The following is a 20,567-nucleotide window of genomic DNA, read 5'->3' as shown; positions in this document are numbered from 1 at the left end:
TCTAAAAAACCTCAAATACAAATATAACGGGAAAAAACCCGAATAAACCGCCATTTATTTTTTGTTTGGCCGTTTATTACCTAAAGTTTTTTTCCCAAAATAACACAACAATATCAATAGGGCTTGTCTGGTGCATCTCTAACTATGATCCATGAACGCTCTAAAAACTGCAAGGATTACTATGTAGGATTAGTAAAACACTGCCACTAAATGGATTGGCTCCTATCAAACGGTAGAAACGGTCTTATACACAGAACCATGAGAAGTGATCCACCAGCTGAGAGATGATTTTGACCCCAAAAGTTTTTTGTTTAGATTTTTTTATGGCTTCAGATCCGTTTGCAAACAATGGAAAACTCTTTTCAACACTAAGAGATTCGTCAACAGAAACTTTGCTTGCGGTCGCTCAGAATTCATGTTAAAGACACAATCCCATATCTATTCGATAAGCGTCAATCTCAATGACGATCCAAGTATAAAAGTGAGTGATTTATGCTTTGACTTACGCCGTCGCAGTTATAATCTCTATGGGACATGCGATGGTTACTTCTTCATATATGACTTTCTTAGCGGAGGCGGATGCGTGATTTCGAACCCGTTGTTGAGACATACCAAATGGTTTGCCGAGGATGGTGTTACATGGGACGACAAGAGCATGGGTTATGATGGAAGTAGAACCGAAAAGATTTACAAGATTATTGGGATTCTGACTACTTATTCGCTCAATAAAGTTGTTAGGCGTTTTTCGGTCTTCGATTTTGCAACAAATGCGTGGAAGGTTACTGATCATACAAGTTTTCACGAAAGGTTAATAACGGACGAATCGTCTGGTAATTCTAGGGTTTCCCTGAATGGAAATTTGTACTGGACAGCTTATAACTATCGCGAAACTGGTCAGTATTTTATCCGAATGCTCGATTTTTCGAAAGAGACATTAAAGATGTTTTGTATTCTACCGTGTAAGGCGAAAAAAAGTTCTACACATACTCGTATCCTCTCTATTTACAAGGGAGATCGGTTTTCAGTGATGGAACAATGCAAAAGAACAAGGGAGATTGAGATTTGGGTGACAAAGAATAAAATTGGTAATGGGGATGATGGAGACGATGTCGTGTGGATTAAGTTCATGACTGTCTCAATACCTAACTTCCCCTTGGTACTTAATCACTATTCTACAAGTTACTTCGTCGATGATAATATCTATGGGAAGAGCTTCGTTCTATGTTGTCCTACCAAGAAACCTAAACAAGCTTGGGTTTATATTGTGAGGGGAGATCTGTACAAAAAGATTAAGATAGATGAAGTGGTATGCAAGTTTGAATCCTCTGTCTTTGTTCCCAGTTTGATCACCATTCCTTGAGAGACTTTCGCTGAAGCCAGTGCACAACAAGAAGAACTTTTACAATTTCATTTATTGCTTTTTTTTTTTATTATTTCATATAACTTTTACAAGTTTGATTTCCACAATTTGTTTGGCCTACTTTATATAATGGTTTGTTTTATACACTACACTCTTAACTCTCACCATCTCTTATCTGGGTTAAGTATCATCATTTTCGGCTCCCTTTTAAAAGTGTTTGCAACTTCTCTTTGGACGGGGCGGGGAAGAAATGGACTCTCTACAACAACAAAGGAATTCGAGTTCAAGTTATCCCTGGTAATGTTTGTTTGTTATTCATCATTCTTGTTATCTGATGAATGTGGATGTTTCGTTCTTTAATGCTGTTAATTATATTATGGTGAAACTTTATCTTGCCTTACTAGAAATTTGTGATTATGATTGCAAGGATTACTGCAGCGTCGGGGATAGCAGCAGAGTTGGGGGTTCCATTAACACATCGAGGTGTGGCAACGAGTGTGAGGGACCGACCCGGTAGATATTTCACTCTATGAGCTATGGAACTATGAAGGTTGAGAGATGTAATAAACAAAAAGGAAAGCTGATAGTTTCTTGTAATCTTGTGACATGTCCTTCAATTGTTTTGGGACAATGGCAACGGCAATGTTAATGAAATAAACAAATTTCCATCAGTGCCCATTGTGACTGAATTTTCCACCACAAGATAGATGACTTTAAAATCTTTATAGTCAAAAATTCAAAGAAAAGAAGTATCATTTGAAGTGGCTTTGGATTGCTTCCTCTTGTTCCTTTGATGTATCTCTTGTTGCCTTTGGTCTGACTTTGAAGAAGTTGGAGCTCATGGCGATTGTTTTTCTCATCTGCGTCAATGGAGCTTGTTTGAGTTTTAGATTTCATGGCCAACAAGGTTTCCGTCGGAGCCTTTTTTACTTTGATAAGTCGAAGATGAAGATCTTTCTTGCAGTCCTACTTGAGAACTTGTTTTCTTCTCGATCGGTTTATTTTATTGGGCTTCTTTTGAGTCTTGTTTGGTTTATTTTTTGTATTTGTTTTTGTTCGTCTTTAATTTGGTTAATAATATTTTTCTTCAAAAAAAATAAAATAAATTTGGTTAATAATATGAGATGGCGAAACAAAATGATCAATGAAGATTATTGTAATTGAGGAACAAGGATTTGTTCTCTCACTTATTAGAGACTCCTACAAAAAAACGATCACACATCAAACCACTACTAAGCACACTAAGCAAGTAAGAAACTCTCCCTAGGACAATCAATACTCAATAGCATAGTTTTTGAACGCAAACAACCATATATTCAAGTTAGCAATTAGACCACACATCACACAATCAGGTAAGCACAACAAACCAACCGAATCAAGTCATAGACCACACATATAACCAATATATTCAAGTTAGCGTTAAGACCACACAACACACATTCAGGTAAGAAAAAAAAAACCACGCAATTACCAACAAATTAAATTATGCAAAGACTACACAACAAAACCAACCGAGTCAAGTCATAGCTTCAAAGCACAGACCACACAAAGCATTACACCACACAGTTGACAGTGCACATATTCAAGTAGGTAAAAATCATGTAAAAATTACCAAATTCAAGCAAAAGCTTCAAATTCAAAGCATATATAGATCATGCAACAACGAAAAGAATTCAAGTCATGGGTTCAAATCTTAGACTATGCATCAACGAGTATATTCAAGTATCCAAACAATAGATTCAAGAAAAAAGATTAAATCAAGGCACATAAGCTGATGCAACAACCAGAAGGATCAAACCATGACTTAAAAGCATAAATCATGGCCAATGAAATAGACCATAAAACATCCAATAAAATCAATAGGCCTCATCAATACTCTCACATCCAATTGTTCCTAACAATACTAATCAAGTAATGAATATCTATTTCAACGATTATAGAAAAATTTGAACTAAAAGGTTTACTTACCTGAGAGGGTTGAAATCTTCTTATGGACGACAAATTCAAGACGATGGGAGAGACCTTCCACACATCAATGCAAGAGTGGGATGCGAAGATAATAGCAGCTGCGATAGTTCAGGCGCCGGAAACTCATTATCAAAAACCGGTGGTGTTGGGCTAGCTCTAACTATCCCCAGACCAAAAGCCCGTGCCCATTTGTTTGTATTTGAGTTATTTTGTTTCTGTCTTAACTCTTTTTTCTCTTTGGCAATAATCTGATACTTGTTATTCGTTTTTAATTAGTTTGGCGTTTAATCATATTTAATCAGTCTTAACTTGATTTTGCCTGTTTTTTTCTTTCCAAAACATGTGGAAAGTGTAAACTAGACCTATTTATTCTTAGATTTTTTATACCACGTACATTTTCATAAGGATATCTATACAATATGTTATTGTTAGATATGACAAATTATGGCATTAAATTTTTCTAATAATTTTTTTTGAAAAATCTATCTTTTTCTAAAAAGGTAAAAAACAGACGTGCACGGAGCCACGGACCATTATTAACGTTTTTGTAAAATACAAATGTTATAACATATCTCTAAGTTATGATAACTACACACGCCCAAAAAGTGACAAAATAAATTACTAAACCTAAGTTAAACAAGTAAATTTATTTCAATATTAAGGCCATGAATGGATGCTGTTTTTTAATTTGGTTTCTGGATTTTGTTTTTAGTTTTTGGATTTTAGATTTTAGTTTTAGATTTGGTGATTAGAGTTTTGCTTTAGAAATCCCCAAAAAATAGTTTTTTTTTTTGTTTTTGAGTAAAATAACGGAATAAAAACTAGATTCCCTAAATGGTAGGAGAATTAAAAATCTAAAATCTTGAATGGGTGATCTCAACAAAAAAAAAAATTCATAAATTGTAGGGAAACCAAAATTTGAAAAACTTGATTGATTAGTGTGAAATGAGTTTTTGAAAAACAAAAACTAAAAATTTCAAGGCCTAATCTTAAAGATTTTCTCACAAAGACTACTATAACAAATATCGAAATCTTCATCTACTAACCTCAATCTCCGTAGAACCAATGAAATTTTATCTAGTGTTAAAGAAGGTAAATATTGAAGCTTGTGACTTGAAGATTACTCTTTGAGATGTGATAATGCTATGAAAGAACATCGTGTATCCGGTTTAGTCGTCATATCCGGTTTATTGTGCTACTTATGTGTCATATAAATTAGATTTCTCACTTTTTTCCACCACTTATATAAGTAGAGAGACGTGTCACAATTAAAAACATCTGTCACCTATTCATATCTCACAGCCCCGTCACTTTTACCCAAAATATCACTCCCTTCTAGATTTCGCACGTTGGTATTGTAATTATCTTCCCCAGAAAGCAAATCTCATCCTTTCTCTCTCTACTTTCTCTCTCCTCCTTCTCTCTCTCTCTCTATTTCCAGATCGAAACATCTCTCTCTTCACAAATGCCTTTGTCACGGTCCCTTCTTTCGCGGAGGATCTCAAACTCGTTTAGGTTTCATCATCAGGGAGAGACGACGGCACCGGAATCCGATTCTTACGAATCGATTCCTCCGCCGTCGAATATGGCCGGTTCGTCATGGTCGGCGATGCTCCCTGAGTTATTAGGCGAGATCATTCGTCGCGTGGAGGAGACTGAAGACAGTTGGCCTCAACGTCGTGATGTAGTCACTTGCGCTTGCGTCTCGAAGAAATGGAGAGAAATTACTCAGGATTTTGCTAGATCCTCCTCTCTTAACTCTGGCAAAATTACTTTCCCTTCTTGCCTCAAATTGGTACGCCTTTTGAATTTATCGTGATTTAGGAAATCGATTTGGGTGAATCTGCGAATTTTGTTGTCTCTTTCACATTAGGAGGCACTGTTGAATTACCTAAATCAATCTTACTATATGAATTTTATTTGAATTATTTTAGCGTTCGAGGTTGAAAAAGACATTGTGTTTTTGTTGAGGTATAAAAACGCATTTTGCAATTTGTTCGGGTTGAAATTCACCTTTTTCCCATAAATTTTGTTGCATTTTTGATGTAAAAAAATGTATTATTATAAGAGCAATTGAAAAAAAAATGGCAAGAGATTTGAGATTTGTTAGTGTCTATTGAGATGCAGCCAGGTCCTAGAGACTTTTCTAATCAGTGCTTGATAAAGAGGAACAAGAAGACATCAACCTTTTACTTGTATCTTGCTCTAACACCATGTAAGTTATACTTTTTCCTTTAGCTTCATTCTTATGGTTGATTTAGTCTAAATTGGAAAAGTATATGGCTTGAAAGTTTTAGGTAGGCTTTTTAAGTGTGAAAACGATTGAATTTAGTGACTTCCTAAGCTTGCAATTTAAACTTGTCTTAGTCTTTTACCAAATAATGCCTTGCCTTGTCATTGAAACAACTTACCAACCAATTGCCATTAATAAAGTGTTGACTTTTTGTTGACTTCTGTGATGATGAAGAAAATTCCGAGCTTCAGTCTTTTATAGGAGTTGACTAGTGAAGTAATTTGCAAGGCATTGTTAATACTTTTCTTACCAATTTTTCGTGTGTATCTTGACATCACTGAATGATATTTTCAGTTACATATATCAATAGTTATGGTTAGATTTATTTTTTTTACAAGTGGGGTTATTTAAGAAGCGCAAACTGTTTTGGAACAAGTTAACTAAATCTTTCCTTTGCTGAGAAAAGGATCATTTTCAGGATTTATTAATTTAGTTTGTATTTTCTGTTCACCAGCATTCACTGATAAGGGAAAGTTTCTTCTGGCGGCACGGAGATTCAGGACCGGTGCTTACACTGAGTACATCATATCACTTGATGCTGATGATTTCTCTCAAGGAAGCAATGCCTACGTTGGAAAATTAAGGTACAGATATGCGCAACACTGAATATCCTAAGCGGCCATTTAATCTCTAAAGCAGGATTGCCTTCTCAGAAGTTTTAAATTTGGAATTGCCACTCTTGGAATTGAAATCTTGAGTCTCTTTAAGGGTTTGGTGTTTTTTTGCTTAGAAGATGAGTGGCTTGAAAACTAAGGTTCTTGTTTATTTTTTGGAAACTTCTGCAGATCAGATTTTCTTGGGACGAACTTTACGGTATATGATAGCCAACCGCCACATAACGGAGCAAAACCTTCAAATGGCAAAGCCAGTCGCAGATTTGCGTCAAAGCAGATAAGCCCTCAAGTTCCAGCAGGCAACTTTGAAGTCGGTCATGTTTCTTATAAATTCAACCTTTTGAAATCAAGAGGTCCAAGAAGAATGGTAAGCACACTCCGATGCCCATCCTCATCACCATCATCATCATCCGCTGGACTCTCGTCCGACCAAAAGCCATGGGATGTAACCAAGATAATGAAAAAACCCAACAAGGATGGTTCCAGCTTCACAATACTAAAGAACAAAGCTCCTAGATGGCATGAGCACTTACAGTGCTGGTGTCTGAACTTCCATGGACGAGTAACCGTTGCTTCGGTCAAGAACTTCCAGCTGGTTGCGACTGTTGACCAAAGTCAACCGAGCGGTAAAGGCAATGAAGAAACAGTTCTTCTACAGTTTGGTAAAGTGGGAGATGACACTTTCACTATGGATTATAGACAGCCACTCTCTGCATTTCAGGCTTTTGCTATCTGTCTCACAAGTTTCGGCACTAAACTTGCATGCGAGTGAAACCCACCAAAAGTGAACCAAAAAAAAAAGTGAACGGCTATGCAAAATGTAATGTTTTGGTGTAATCATGTGTAAGTGTAAACACAAAGGTATGTGGAAGGAGAAGCTCATAATTATTATTATTATGTAAGAAACAAATTGTAATTTGAAAACCCATAATCAAAATGTATCTCTTAAATAATCATGTGCTTTTCTTTCTTTATTAAGAAAATTTGGGAATCAGAGGAGAATGGGTTTTTTTGGAAGTAGGGGAGCAGAGACATACCAAGAATGTTGTTTCTTAAAGAATAATGATTTTTATTAATAGAATTTGCAATAATATATTATCTAATTTAGTACAAACAGAAATTTTCCTACGAAAATTCTTATCATAATTTTGCCATAATTAATAATACTTATATAAAAATGATGAAAATACTATTATCTTCAAAAGTATATTGATTATTTGTTGTAAAATTAAATTGTTTAACAACATGCATAATGCAGGCACAAGAGCACAAACCACTAGACTACGTAATTTATTTATGAATTAGTATGTTATCAAAATTATATAACCAAATAACATTTCTGCATGGGTTTTACACTAGCTAGTTAGTAGTATTAGCTAATATATAGCATCCATGGTCGTTTTATTCGTTCACCATTCTTCATATATTCCTCATCATCTCTTACTGCAATCTAGAGGAAATCCTCCGATAGGATCAAAATTCCTACATTTCGACGGATCAGCAGTGGAGTTGACTCCAACGAATAACAGGAGTGTTATGAGAAGCGTCAAGACGAAAATTACTGCAAATCCTTTCGATGTAGCCATCTAACTATATTTATATATTAACAAAAAACTTCTTTATAATTTTTTTTTATTTTCTGTTTATGTTCTTTTGTTTACAACTGGATCTTGTTTATATATGCAATGAGTTTACTAATTAATTTAATGGTGTGGAATACTTTCGTATATATGCGCCGGTCTTAAGATAAGTTTAAAGGGTTGCTCTTTGTTTTCCAAATTTATCGTTCAATTTTTCTAAAATTAGGATATAATGTACAATTTCATTCCTTTTAATTAATTAGAACCCATAGTTTTTTTGGAGATATATACAACACATCTTTTCTTCATAAATCATCCTATTCATCACTAGCTAGCTGCAGTAAACAATATTGCGGTTACTTATCAATACTACTATTTTTGAAGTACATTTTTAGCCGGTGAGGCAAAATGCATTTTGATATAATGGATATCTGACCCGTTTACAAATTTTGGTCATAGAAAGTTTGTTGGGCGGGGGCTAGTATTTGGTCTAGAATCTTCAAAATTCATGTGTGGGAGAAGTTGACCAAGGCAAAAACGCTCTCAGGCACTAAGCTCGAGGTGCTATTCCTGGTAAAAGCTTTTTAAAAAACAGATCTCAACCACTCAAAACTACCTAAAACAGCAAAAAGCCAACCACTTTTCTTTACCCAAAATAGAAATTCCGGCCAAAACTTGCTCTAGATTTCAATCTCCGGCGGGTTTTACAGGGGAGACCGGCGTAGGCGACGCCCCTCACCTTGTAAACATCCCAGGCTACCCTCCAAGCTGTTGCACACAAGAGAAGAATGCTGAGAAATCACCCTGGTCCTTGAAGTCTTTTCACTTGTGTTCTTCCTCAGACAAGGTATAACCTAAACTTGCATATATGGCAGATTGTGGCTTAAACTTCATTGAATGCTCTCACTTTATGTGAAGAACCTTATAAATCTGGAAAATGATTCGAACTCTTTCAAAGACCCAACATGCATTTTTTTTTGCATTGGGCTCTTTCATTAACTGATCTTTGGATCAGTTAGTCTACCATATTTTGTCCTTTTTGCAAACCCTCTCACCTTGTGTGAAGAACCTTGAGTAAAGATATCTTTTGAAGAAGAGGCCCTACTGTTAGCTGGTACATCATGAGCTCCCGTATTCCATACTCTGCAAAAGGAAAGGGTCTAGCTCATCAGTACAACGAATCTCCAAGGTACTATAATAGGAACTCACCACACTCTAGCCTAGCAGAGAGAAACAAACCATATCACTCACAGGACAGAGAAAGAATCTCTCCAAATGACTTCTCCTCACCACCACCAAAGAGAATTCGAGCCCCTGACCTCGACACCTCAGATCTGATAAAGGAGAATGAACTTACCCTTATGGGAAGACTTACAAACCCAGCAGCTCAACGACTATGGTCTCTCATACCATACTTGTCAAACAGATGGAACCTAAGAGGCAAGGCTACTGGCTCAGACCTTGGAAATGGCTGCTTTCAATTCATCTTTGAATTTGAAGAAGACTTAACAAAAGTTCTGGATAACATACCTTACCATTTTGATCAGTGGATGGTCATACAGCAGAGATGGGAGCCGGTTATCTCGGCCAATTTTCCTTCGCAAATACCCTTCTGGATTGAGCCACAAGGGCTTCCAAAGCACTTCTGGAAACAGGAGATGTTATACAAGATAGGAGAAGAACTGGGAACTGTGTTGGATCATGATATCTCTCCATTGGCTGCAAAAATAAAAGTTCAAATCAATGGTTTGGAACCTCTAACAAAGAAAACAGTGGTGGAATTTGTAGAAGGCACAGAGGCTTTGATTACTTTGGAATACAAAAACCTTAAGAAACATTGCCATCACTGTCTCAGGCTATCTCATGAAATTACTAGTTGCCCTGACTTAGTAACAAAGAAAGATGCAGCCATCCAGACTACTCCCATACCAACCTCCAAGCTCACAAATATCTCTAGACTCCCTCCAACCTCCAATAAGAGATTCTCCAGAGACCTACCGCGGGAGAACTACTCCACCCACTCAGGCTACAATTTATCAAAAGGAGCTCAGTTTTCAAACAAAAGAAAGTATGATGATTGAGAAATCCGTCACAGTACATCAGAAGTCTCCAGATCCTTTGGACACAGGAGTGTCTCTTCGAAGAGATCTCCTGCGCATACCCGTGACCTGCCCAGACATGACTCTCTCAGGAGCTTTGATAAACAGAAATACAGTCCCTATAAACCTAATCTGCAGTGGAGAGAGAGGCTTACTCCAAGAACAGAGGATTGGCATGGCAGCTCTGAAATCTTAAGAACTAGAAGGCCTCCTCTAAAGAGAGACTCCAATGCTGGAGAATCTGCTCTTTCACCTGCACATGTACCCACAACTGAAGAAATTATGGGTGAACTAAGAGAGGTAACAGTCCAATACACAAGCTGTGCTGATCCGACAGAGAGCCTAGCAAGGAAACAGAGAGTCTTACAAGGTAATAACCAGTGTCAAGGAGAAAACAATGGCTTTAACTGGTCAAAGGAGATTTGGAACATCAAATGCTCCCCTAAAATGAAGTTTCACTTATGGAAGGCTATGCGAGGAGCGTTACCTCTAGGAGAAAACCTCAAGGCAAGGAAAATCACTGTTACAAATGGCTGTCCTTTCTGCGGAGAAGATGAATCTGCCCTTCATCTCTTCTTTAATTGCTCTTTCGCCAACACGATTTGGAAACTTGCACCTTTCAAATCATCTATTGTCGGAGAAAGGGTAGCTTCTTTTAGAGAAGGAGTTGAAGCCTCCAAACTCTTGATTTGTCTCCCTCCCAGTGGAATCAGCGCAGGACCGCTAGTGCCTTGGGTAATTTGGGCAATCTGGATAGCGAGAAACCAAAAGATCTTCAATGACAAGGCCGCCACTCCAATGGAAACTCTGGTTCACGCAATCACCCTAGCAAAGGAATGGTAGTGAGCTCAGGATCAAGATCCAGATTCGAAACCGAAGTCGGTAAAGTTGTGTAATAAAATCAAAATTGACGCTGGTGCTTACTCTTGCCATACAGATGCGGCGTGGATCGAATCTCAGAGGGCGGCGGGCTTCGGCTGGATCTTCTCCAATCGATTGGAAAGCTTCCGCCAGATAGGATCCTCCGCCAGTTTTCACATCAGATCGCCTCTCATGGCTGAGACCGTGGCAATCCACCTAGCTCACAACACGCCCTTTCTCTAGACATCACAAACATCACACTCGCTTCCGATTCCAAACAAGCAATCGAAGCTATCAACTCGAAGCAGCCTTCAAAGGAGCTTCACGGGATTCTCCATGATATCCTGATTCTATCTTTAAATTTCAGCAAAATCTCTTTCATTTTCGTTCCTAGAGGAGAAAATCAGGAGGCCGATGCTCTTGCAAAATCCTCCTTGAAGTCGGTTGTATGTGAACCTTAAGTTTTTAATGAAATTAATCTTTGCCCAAAAAAAAAAAAAGTTTGTTGGACGAATTATATTTAACCCAACTCATACACCGGATATTCCATATTTAATAATTTAGATATTTAGAAGATTTGATTAAGATTTAGAATTATGATTCTCTTATCATCTTTTTTTTAATTTGTTTTTAACTGTTTTGAATCATCATATAATACATAAAGTAAAAAAAATTAAGTTTTTGTCTGCATATATTGTGATTCGAAATTTTAAAAACGGACATATATTATCCAATTAACGAAAAATGTGTGTTCAATATTGCACATCGACTAAAATATTTAGACAATGATTCAGAATCATATCATAAATAAGATCAACATTAATAAAATAAATAAGTTTTGTGGCGGAATGGGTTTGGCGGGATATGTTTTTGAATCAACAATAATTAAAAATTAAAATATCATTAATCTGCCGCTTCAGTATGGATTAAATCCTTAATATTTTTTTTAATACCACCAATATTAGACATATCAAATCAGTCTCATTTAGAAAATATTGTATAAAACCAAAAATTGTTCCGTAGTATAATGTTAATTAATAACAATTGTAAACTATAAAATATAAATGTTTTAGAGAATGATGCAATTTGCAAATTTTTATATATAATAAATAATCGTTAAATTTTTAAAATTACTACTTAAAAAAAAAAAACTACGGGACGAGTTAAAAAATTACAGGATGGATTATATTTCTGAATGGGGTACATGGTGGACGAGTTTGAATCAATATTTATAAAATTTTAAAATATCATTCATATGCCGCTTTAATACAGATTAAATATGCAGTTTACTAAAATATAAATATCTTAGAGAATGATACAATTTGTAAACTTATAATAAATAATCATTAAATTTTAAAATCACTATTTTTAGAAAAATAATCATGTGACATATTAAAAAATTACGGAACGGATTATATTTTGGAACGGATTTATATGACGGATTGGTTTGAATCAATATTTATAAAATATTATAATATCATTAACATACCGCTTTTATACGGGTTAAATCCTCAGTTTATTAACAATTGTACCGAGGACTCGTGGTATATTTTTATTTAATAACAATTGTAAACTAAAATAAGGAAATACAATTTGCAAAATTTTATTTATACTAACTTTAAAAAATAAATCATCCCGCGGTGTACCGCGAGTTAAAATCTAGTATAATTATATAATTGCGGTTACTTTTACCATCCAATTAATTATCTTAGGGTGAGTGTAGCCGTCGAGTAGCCCACTCACCGGATTTTCTAATAAGTAATGACACCACTTCGAGTAACCAAATGGAATAATTAATGACACTACTTCGACTAACCAAATGGAATAATTAAATTTCGCGCTTGAGGAAAATGGCCTAGACCTACATGGTGACTTTTCCTTAAGTATAAACTAATAGCACTGTTTTTTACTTTCTTCATATGCATGGCTACATGCATGTATCATGTATGATGTATCGCGGCGTCTTATAATTACGATGTGATTTAATTAGACTTTTAGTATAATATAGTGAATATGATATATAAAGCAACAAAGCTGCCTAAACTGAATAAAGAGATGATGGTTAGCTGATAATTTGGTTGACGTATAAGATGATAATTAAAGTCCATTATCAGGACGAAGAAGAGTGTGGGAAGCTAACGACAAGTGTGAAAACTTCTTTTGTTCCTTTTAAAAAACTTTTGTTGTTTTGACAGCATCCATTTAGACACTTTATTAGTGGGATGCTTCACGGAAGCAATATATATTGCATGGTCGCGTAATGGCTTATGACATATTTCCGACTCACTAAAAGATACTTATATGGTATAGAATAACTACTTACTAGATTATCATGATTAATGCCGTTGAAAGATTTTGAACAAAAGCTATACTTTTAACTGAAAATTAGTTTATAAAGAACTATATTATCATACATTTAATTAATCTAGTGGTAGTCGTCTTGCATGTTTATGAAATTAAGGAGTGTACGTAACCGTATTTATAATTCTATTTTAGAAAATGTCAATTCAAACACGGCAAACATTATAGTTTCATGGTGCATGCATGATGCATTTCCAACTGTAAACTATTTCATGTTTCCGTTTTCTTTTACTTTTTTTTTTTTTAACTTCATATTAAGGCTTTGAATGGCATGCAGCAGTTTCTTAGTTGGTTTTAGATTTTGGATTTTTGTTTTTAGTTCTTAGTTATTGGTTTTTTGAAATAAAATTTAGTTTTATATGTACCCAATATATATATATATATATATATATATATATATACTAATTATATTCCAAAAGAATTTTATGTGCTGGTGAAAAGAAAAAAATGTGTGATTATTCGCTGAAATTAATAAATTTTGTAATTAACTAAGGGCCTGACTGGTTTAAACGCAGCGGTTGCGGTTGCGGTTGCGGAAGTTTGCGGAAGCGGGCAGTTGCGGTTTCAAGCGTTATCAAGCGTTTTGAACGACTGGTTTAGCATTTGAAAATGGATGCGTTTGCGGAAGGTTTATGACTGGTAAACCCCCAACTATATGAGAGAAAGGGTCGGTTTCCTTCCGTTGGGGAAATCCCCAAACGGTTTCTTTTTCCAGTCTATGGAATTTGATATTTGTTTAAGGAAACCACCACGGAAGATTGGCTTTAAATTCAGATATGTCGATTGCGAATCCCTAAATCTATCTTCTCTCTGTTTGAATATGAATGTTAATCTCAGATGCAGGATGCAAGAAATTAATTCTGAAATTGATGATGCTCTGATTACTTTTCCGGTGGAAGTTGTACAAGAGACAGTGAGTGATCGAGTGTCTCTCGTGACGTTTATACTGGATCCACAAAGTCAAAACATTTGGGCCATGACTATTCAATTGCCTCGCTTAAGGGTTTTTGTTGATGGTTATGTTGGTCGAATTATGGGATCAAATAAAGTTCAGATTGGTTCTGCAATGGTGACCATGAATTTGCTGTTGTATCGTGGCCCATGGTTTTTTGCAGAATGGATGGTCACGGTCCATCATTGGTCCATCACGGTTCAAAACCTTTCCAAGGAATTTTGGAGGAAAACATCATCAAAATTCAAGATCAGGTCGGGTCTTTGCAAGTATCGGCGAAGAGAGGATATTTTATCGAGTGTCATAATACATGGTACAAAATCAATTCCAGCAACATTAAGAAATTTTCTACTAGTCAAAGTCATGCGATATGTATTTTGGAGTTTCATCTATAAGGTGATAGCCAACTACAAGGGTATGAAAGGGGGACGTAACAGATTTGATCTGTTAGCCTGTAAGACTTTCAATCGAAAAGCTTGGTCATTTCCACTTTTTCATCGAAATTGTTTACAATTTCCTCTATTTGCGTTAACGGTTGTATTGGATTTATTCATGTATTATGTAAAAGTTTTTATAATATAATATATGTGATTTGCCGGAAAAAAAAAAAAAAAAAAAGACTATATCACTCATGCCTGTCGACTGTTGACTTGGGTAGATAATGACATTTCAAATTATCCGAATATTCCATTAGCACATAGGAAGAAAGATCCAGCTTTTTGAATAATTGGAGTCGACCAAGACCAACGTAAATTAAAATATTCATAACGTGACATCACATCACATGTACGACTTTGTCACTTACCAAATGATCTAGTTATGATAACATCACAAGAGTAAGAATAATAAGGCATTATCTAGCTAGTTACTGTTATAAATTTAAGTGTAAACCGACGGTTATTAAATTAACCATTGCAACTATTCAATTTATGGTTATTATTTAAACGTACGGTTGCAAACGTACGTCACAACTTTTGAACCATATATAAACTTTGTTTCTCTTGTGTCAAAGAGTGATAAGAAGAGGAGAAAAGAGAGATTCACGAGACTAAAGATTGTCTTAATCTTTAGTGCAAAACACAAAAACAAAACACAAAAGCTCTATTTGTTTCTCTTGTGTCTTAGCCTAGAACAAGAGAGAACTTTGATTGTCTTATCCTAGAAGGGATTTCGTGTAACCCAAGGCTTGAGAAGGGTCGAAATACTCTTTAAGGAAAGTGCTCTCGTGCGCGATTCAATCTCTATCCAAGTTCACGTTCGTTACGTCTCGGAGATACAACGTCGATACACAACAATCTTAAAGAGTATTTACGGTGAATAATGGCTAATGTTTCTGTGCGTGAGATGACGTCAAAGTTTGGCAAATTGGATAAGTTTGAAGGAGTTGATTTTAGAAGATGGCAAAAGAAGATGCACTTTCTCCTCACAACGCTCAATGTGGTTCACGTTCTAAGTGTGCCAATGCCCACCGTGTCGGAGAATGGTGAGAACGAGTCCGTGGAGGAGACAAGGAAGCAACTTAAGTGGGAAAACGATGACTACATATGTCGTGGCCACATTCTCAACGGTATGTCTGATTCTCTCTTTGATGTCTATCAAAATGTCGAATCCGCAAAGGAACTATGGGATGCGTTGGAATCGAAGTACATGGCCGAGGATGCTTCTAGTAAGAAGTTCCTTGTGAGTGATTTTAATAATTACAAGATGTCCGATTCAAGGCCGGTAATGGAGCAATACAATGAATTACTTCGCATCCTAGGCCAATTCGCTCAACACAACATGAAGATGGATGAATCCATCTCGGTGTCGTGTATCATCGACAAGTTGCCGCCTTCGTGGAAAGATTTTAGGCGCATGTTAAAACACAAAAAGGAAGAGTTGTCTCTTGTACAACTTGGTAGCCATTTGCGCATAGAGGAATCTCTAAGGGTGCAAGAGGGTGGAAAACCCAAAGATAAGGAGGCTGAAACTTCTTCAATCAATATGATGGAGGAGAGTGGGAGTTCTAAAATAAAGAACAAGGGGAAGAAGCGCCCCTTTACTAACAACACCAATGATGGATCTAACAAACGATTCAAGAGCGTTTGTTGGATTTGTAACAAGCCGGGTCACTTCAAACGTGATTGTCGGGCAGCAAAGGATAAGAATAAAATGCAACAAAACCGTTTTGGGCAAGGGTCTAAGGATCAAGGCCCATCCTCTCATCAAGGTCAGAATTCTGTTTTTGATTCATACTCAAAAGTGTATTATGTATCAAAAATAGCTGAGGCATTCTATGTGCAGGATGATGAGGTGGCATGGTGGATTGACTCGGGTGCAACAATACATGTTTGCAAGGATCGTGGCTGGTTCAAGACGTACGAGCCGGTTCAAGATGGATCCGTACTTTATATGGGCAACGAGTCAACCGCTCCTATCCTAGGTCGTGGAAAAGTGGTGTTAAAGTTTAGTTCCGGGAAAACTCTTGATCTTAATGATGTAATTCATGTACCCGGAATTAGGAAAAACTTAGTCTCCGGTAGTGTTTTAAATAAGTGTGGATTTAAACAAGTGTATGAGTCAGACAAGTATGTCTTATCTAAGTGTGGTATCTTTGTTGGATTTGGATACTTTTGTAATGGCATGTTTATGCTTAATATTAATAAAGTTGTCAATTCTATTTACATGGCATGTTCTAGCAAAAATGATACTTCTTTATGGCATGCAAGATTAGGCCACGTGCATTATAAAAGAATGATTGATATGTCTAAAGAAGGATTAATTCCTACTTTTGACGTGAATATAGAGAAGTGTAGAACATGCATGTTGACTAAGATAATTAGACAACCTTTTAAAAGCATTGAAAGAAATTCAAAGGTGCTTGAACTTATTCATAGTGACTTATGTGACTTACATGCTACACCATCTTTAGGAAACAAGAAATATTTCATCACGTTCATAGATGATTATTCTCGTTTTTGTTATGTGTATTTATTACATGCTAAAGATGAGGCCTTAGATAAACTCAAGGTTTATAAAACCGAGGTTGAATTACAACATAGTGACTTGGTTAAGAAGTTACGCACCGATAGAGGTGGGGAGTATTATGATCCTACGTATTTTCAGTCCGTGGGCATAATACATGAGACTACGGCTCCGTATACGCCACAACAAAATGGTATATCCGAGAGAAAAAATAGAGTTCTAAAAGAAATGGTTAATTCCATGTTATCTTACTCGGGATTAAGTGACGGATTTTGGGGTGAAGCCATGTTAACGGCTTGTTATTTATTAAATAGAGTTCCCAACAAAAGGAACAAAGTTACTCCATATGAACTTTGGTATAAAAAGAAACCAAACTTGAACTATCTTCGAGTTTGGGGCTGTAGGGCGATCGTTAGATTACCCCAACCAAAGATTAAGACTTTGGGAGAAAGAGGTATTGATTGCATCTTCATTGGTTATGCCTTGCATTCCAAGGCATATAGGTTTTATGTCATAGAACCTAATGATTCTATAGCGGTTCACACCGTAATTGAGTCAAGAGATGCAATATTTGATGAGAATCGTTTCTCGTCGATACCTAGACCAAAGGATTTAGTTCCTAGTTCAAGTGGAACAAAGGAAAGAGACGACATGTTCGTTCCTCCTAACGAGTCACCTATGCTTCGTAAGAGTAAACGAGGGAAAATCGAAAAATCTTTCGGTCCCGATTTTCAACTTTACTTAGTTGAAGGGTCAAGAGATGAGATTGGTTTCCAATACTCATATTGTTATCATATTGATGATGAACCTAGAACTTTTAGTGAGGCTATGACGTCTAATGATGTTATTTTTTGGAAAGAAGCCGTAAATGATGAAATGGATTCCATCATGGGAAATAATACGTGGTTCTTAACGGATCTTCCACCCGGTTGCAAGCCTTTAGGATGCAAATGGATCTTCAAGAAGAAGATGAAAGTCGATGGAACGATCGACAAATTTAAGGCTCGGTTGGTTGTTCAAGGTTTTAGACAAAAGGAAGGCATTGATTATTTTGATACATATGCTCCGGTTGTTAGGATCTCCTCTATAAGGTTATTAATTGGCTTGGCATCCATTCACAACCTTGTGATCCACCAAATGGATGTCAAGACGGCATTCTTAAATGGCGTCTTGGAGGAAGAGGTGTATATGAAACAACCCGAAGGGTTTGTTATGCTTGGTAATGAACATAAGGTGTGTAAGTTGGTAAAGTCATTATATGGTCTAAAGCAAGCACCTAAACAGTGGCATCAAAGGTTTGACGAGGCTGTCTTGTCAAATGGGTTTAAATTAAATCAGGCGGACAAGTGTTTGTATAGCAAATTTGATGATTCCGGTAATGGAGTGATCATTTGTTTATATGTTGATGACATGTTGATCTTTGGTACCAACCTTAGACAAGTAGAACTTACAAAGGAGTTCTTATCATCAAATTTTGCCATGAAAGACATGGGGGAGGCGGAGGTGATTCTTGGAATTCGAATCAAGCGTGAGAACAAAGGAATATCTTTAACTCAATCACATTACATTGAGAAAGTGCTTAAAAAGTTCAATTATGAAAATTGTTCTCCCGTGAGCACTCCCATGGATGCGAGCGTGAAGCTTATGCCTAATACGGGACAAGCGGTATCACAACTCGAGTACTCACGAGTAATTGGTTGCTTAATGTATGCCATGACTAGCACTAGACCGGATATAGCTTATGCGGTAGGAAAGTTGAGTAGATATACTAGTAATCCTAGTACTCATCATTGGCAAGCTGTAAGGCGGGTGCTCAAGTACTTGAAAGGAACCATAAATTATGGTTTGTCATATTTTGGATTTCCTTCGGTCTTAGAAGGATATTCGGATGCAAGTTGGAACACCAACGAGGAAAATCATTCTTCTACAAGTGGTTGGGTGTTCCTACTTGGGGGAGGTGCCATTTCATGGGCATCAAAGAAACAAACTTGTATTACAAATTCTACTATGGAATCGGAATTTGTAGCGTTAGCGGCTGCAGGGAGAGAGGCGGAATGGTTAAGAAACTTAGTCTCTGAGATTCCATTGTGGCTGAAACCGGTGTCACCCATTTCTATCCATTGCGATAGTAAAGCTACTTTGGCTAAAGCTTATAGCCAAGTGTATAACGGTAAGTCGCGACACCTAGGCTTGAGACATAGCGGGATACGTGAGCTGATCACTCATGGGGTGATTACTATAGGATTTATTCGGTCTGAGCAAAATCTAGCGGATCACTTGACAAAAGGACTAGCTAGAGACTTGGTGATCAAGTCGGCTAAAGGGATGGGATTAAAGTCCATTTGAAATCTCTAATGGTGGGATACCCAATTCCCCTCTAATACAACGTTAGAGGCTGAATTCAATGCGGAAAGCCCACACTTAGAGATTGAAGCACTAGTTTAAATCATCCCAAAGTAAGTGCTTAGATCTGCAAGAAAAGGTTAGGTTGAAGTTTTCTTCTTAATAGATCTTTTGAAAAATTGCATTTTGCAGGTGCAAGATTAAAAGATCTACCTATATGGGTGTGAAGTGTAGCCGCTTCAAGAAGCTCGGACTTGGCTTTGTACACACTCATGAAAGGATAAGGACACATGGCTTATAATAGTGTCAAGGATAAACACTTAGAGTAGTGAGTGAATTCGTGTGTGTATTATCTTCATGTGCTCAAAATGAGTTGAAGGATTCAATCCGTAGGACATCTTGATTCTCGAGCATTTGGAATGTGTAATATTACTAAGATGTAAATTCAATCGTTACGATATTTACATTTATGCATGAGTTTGATTTATGTGTTGTTAATTTTGTGAATCAAAGATTACACTTAAATGGGGGAGGAATGTTATAAATTTAAGTGTAAACCGACGGTTATTAAATTAACCATTGCAACTATTCAATTTATGGTTATTATTTAAACGTACGGTTGCAAACGTACGTCACAACTTTTGAACCATATATAAACTTTGTTTCTCTTGTGTCAAAGAGTAATAAGAAGAGGAGAAAAGAGAGATTCACGAGACTAAAGATTGTCTTAATCTTTAGTGCAAAACACAAAAACAAAACACAAAAGCTCTATTTGTTTCTCTTGTGTCTTAGCCTAGAACAAGAGAGAACTTTGATTGTCTTATCCTAGAAGGGATTTCGTGTAACCCAAGGCTTGAGAAGGGTCGAAATACTCTTTAAGGAAAGTGCTCTCGTGCGCGATTCAATCTCTATCCAAGTTCACGTTCGTTACGTCTCGGAGATACAACGTCGATACACAACAGTTACTTAAGTAGACCAAATTAATTATGAGATTATTTCATAGCCACTGAAAGTATTTATCTTACTTTGTAAACTGCAGAAATAAATACCTAAATGAACCAATGCGACTTAAAGTATGGTTGGTTATGGAACAATCTTTAAATGTTAAAAATACATGTTTTTATTTTATTTTTGCACATTGTAAAAATTAGTGTGAACTTCGTGAAATATCT

At 36.4% G+C, this 20,567-nt stretch overlaps 2 protein-coding genes and 2 long non-coding RNA genes across 16 annotated transcripts; 3 read left to right on the top strand and 1 right to left on the bottom strand.

The window, feature by feature from the left end:
- The first annotated feature begins 762 nt into the window (after nucleotides 1-762).
- On the top strand, nucleotides 763-2,027 carry LOC9330499 (putative F-box protein At1g58090). The gene is given in 2 exon segments (XM_002894392.2): nucleotides 763-909; nucleotides 912-2,027. Coding segments are annotated over 2 exon segments (507 nt in total). The 5' UTR covers nucleotides 763-851; the 3' UTR covers nucleotides 1,361-2,027.
- A 2,678-nt stretch (nucleotides 2,028-4,705) lies between these two features.
- On the top strand, nucleotides 4,706-7,191 carry LOC9327805 (tubby-like F-box protein 7). Its single transcript, XM_002894391.2, has 4 exons — nucleotides 4,706-5,123; nucleotides 5,456-5,543; nucleotides 6,076-6,205; nucleotides 6,407-7,191. Exons 1-4 carry the CDS (start codon nucleotides 4,794-4,796, stop codon nucleotides 7,005-7,007), a joined length of 1,149 nt encoding a protein of 382 aa, XP_002894437.1. The 5' UTR covers nucleotides 4,706-4,793; the 3' UTR covers nucleotides 7,008-7,191.
- Nucleotides 7,192-8,114: 923 nt separating this feature from the next.
- On the bottom strand, nucleotides 8,115-11,263 carry LOC110224725. 13 transcript variants are annotated; one of them, XR_002329220.1, is made up of 7 exons: nucleotides 10,839-11,261; nucleotides 10,402-10,739; nucleotides 10,282-10,321; nucleotides 10,070-10,167; nucleotides 9,626-9,983; nucleotides 9,346-9,534; nucleotides 8,115-9,248 (listed from the first exon to the last, which is right to left on the bottom strand). It is a non-coding gene; the product is annotated as an uncharacterized LOC110224725 (long non-coding RNA). The 13 variants fall into 13 exon arrangements; XR_002329222.1 differs by having other exon boundaries at nucleotides 8,115-8,669; nucleotides 8,871-9,248; nucleotides 10,070-10,739; nucleotides 10,839-11,263; XR_002329223.1 differs by having other exon boundaries at nucleotides 8,115-8,958; nucleotides 9,173-9,248; nucleotides 9,351-9,534; nucleotides 10,070-10,739; nucleotides 10,839-11,262.
- Nucleotides 11,264-13,736: 2,473 nt separating this feature from the next.
- LOC110224727 lies at nucleotides 13,737-14,621 on the top strand. Its single transcript, XR_002329226.1, has 2 exons — nucleotides 13,737-13,775; nucleotides 13,974-14,621. It is a non-coding gene; the product is annotated as an uncharacterized LOC110224727 (long non-coding RNA).
- Nucleotides 14,622-20,567: the final 5,946 nt, after the last annotated feature.

Source organism: Arabidopsis lyrata (genome assembly GCF_000004255.2).
Source record: "Arabidopsis lyrata subsp. lyrata unplaced genomic scaffold ARALYscaffold_1, whole genome shotgun sequence".
Classification (NCBI taxonomy): Eukaryota; Viridiplantae; Streptophyta; class Magnoliopsida; order Brassicales; family Brassicaceae; genus Arabidopsis; species Arabidopsis lyrata.
The sequence above is the reverse complement of the archived record's forward strand: the minus strand, read 5'-3'. Positions and strand labels throughout refer to the sequence as shown.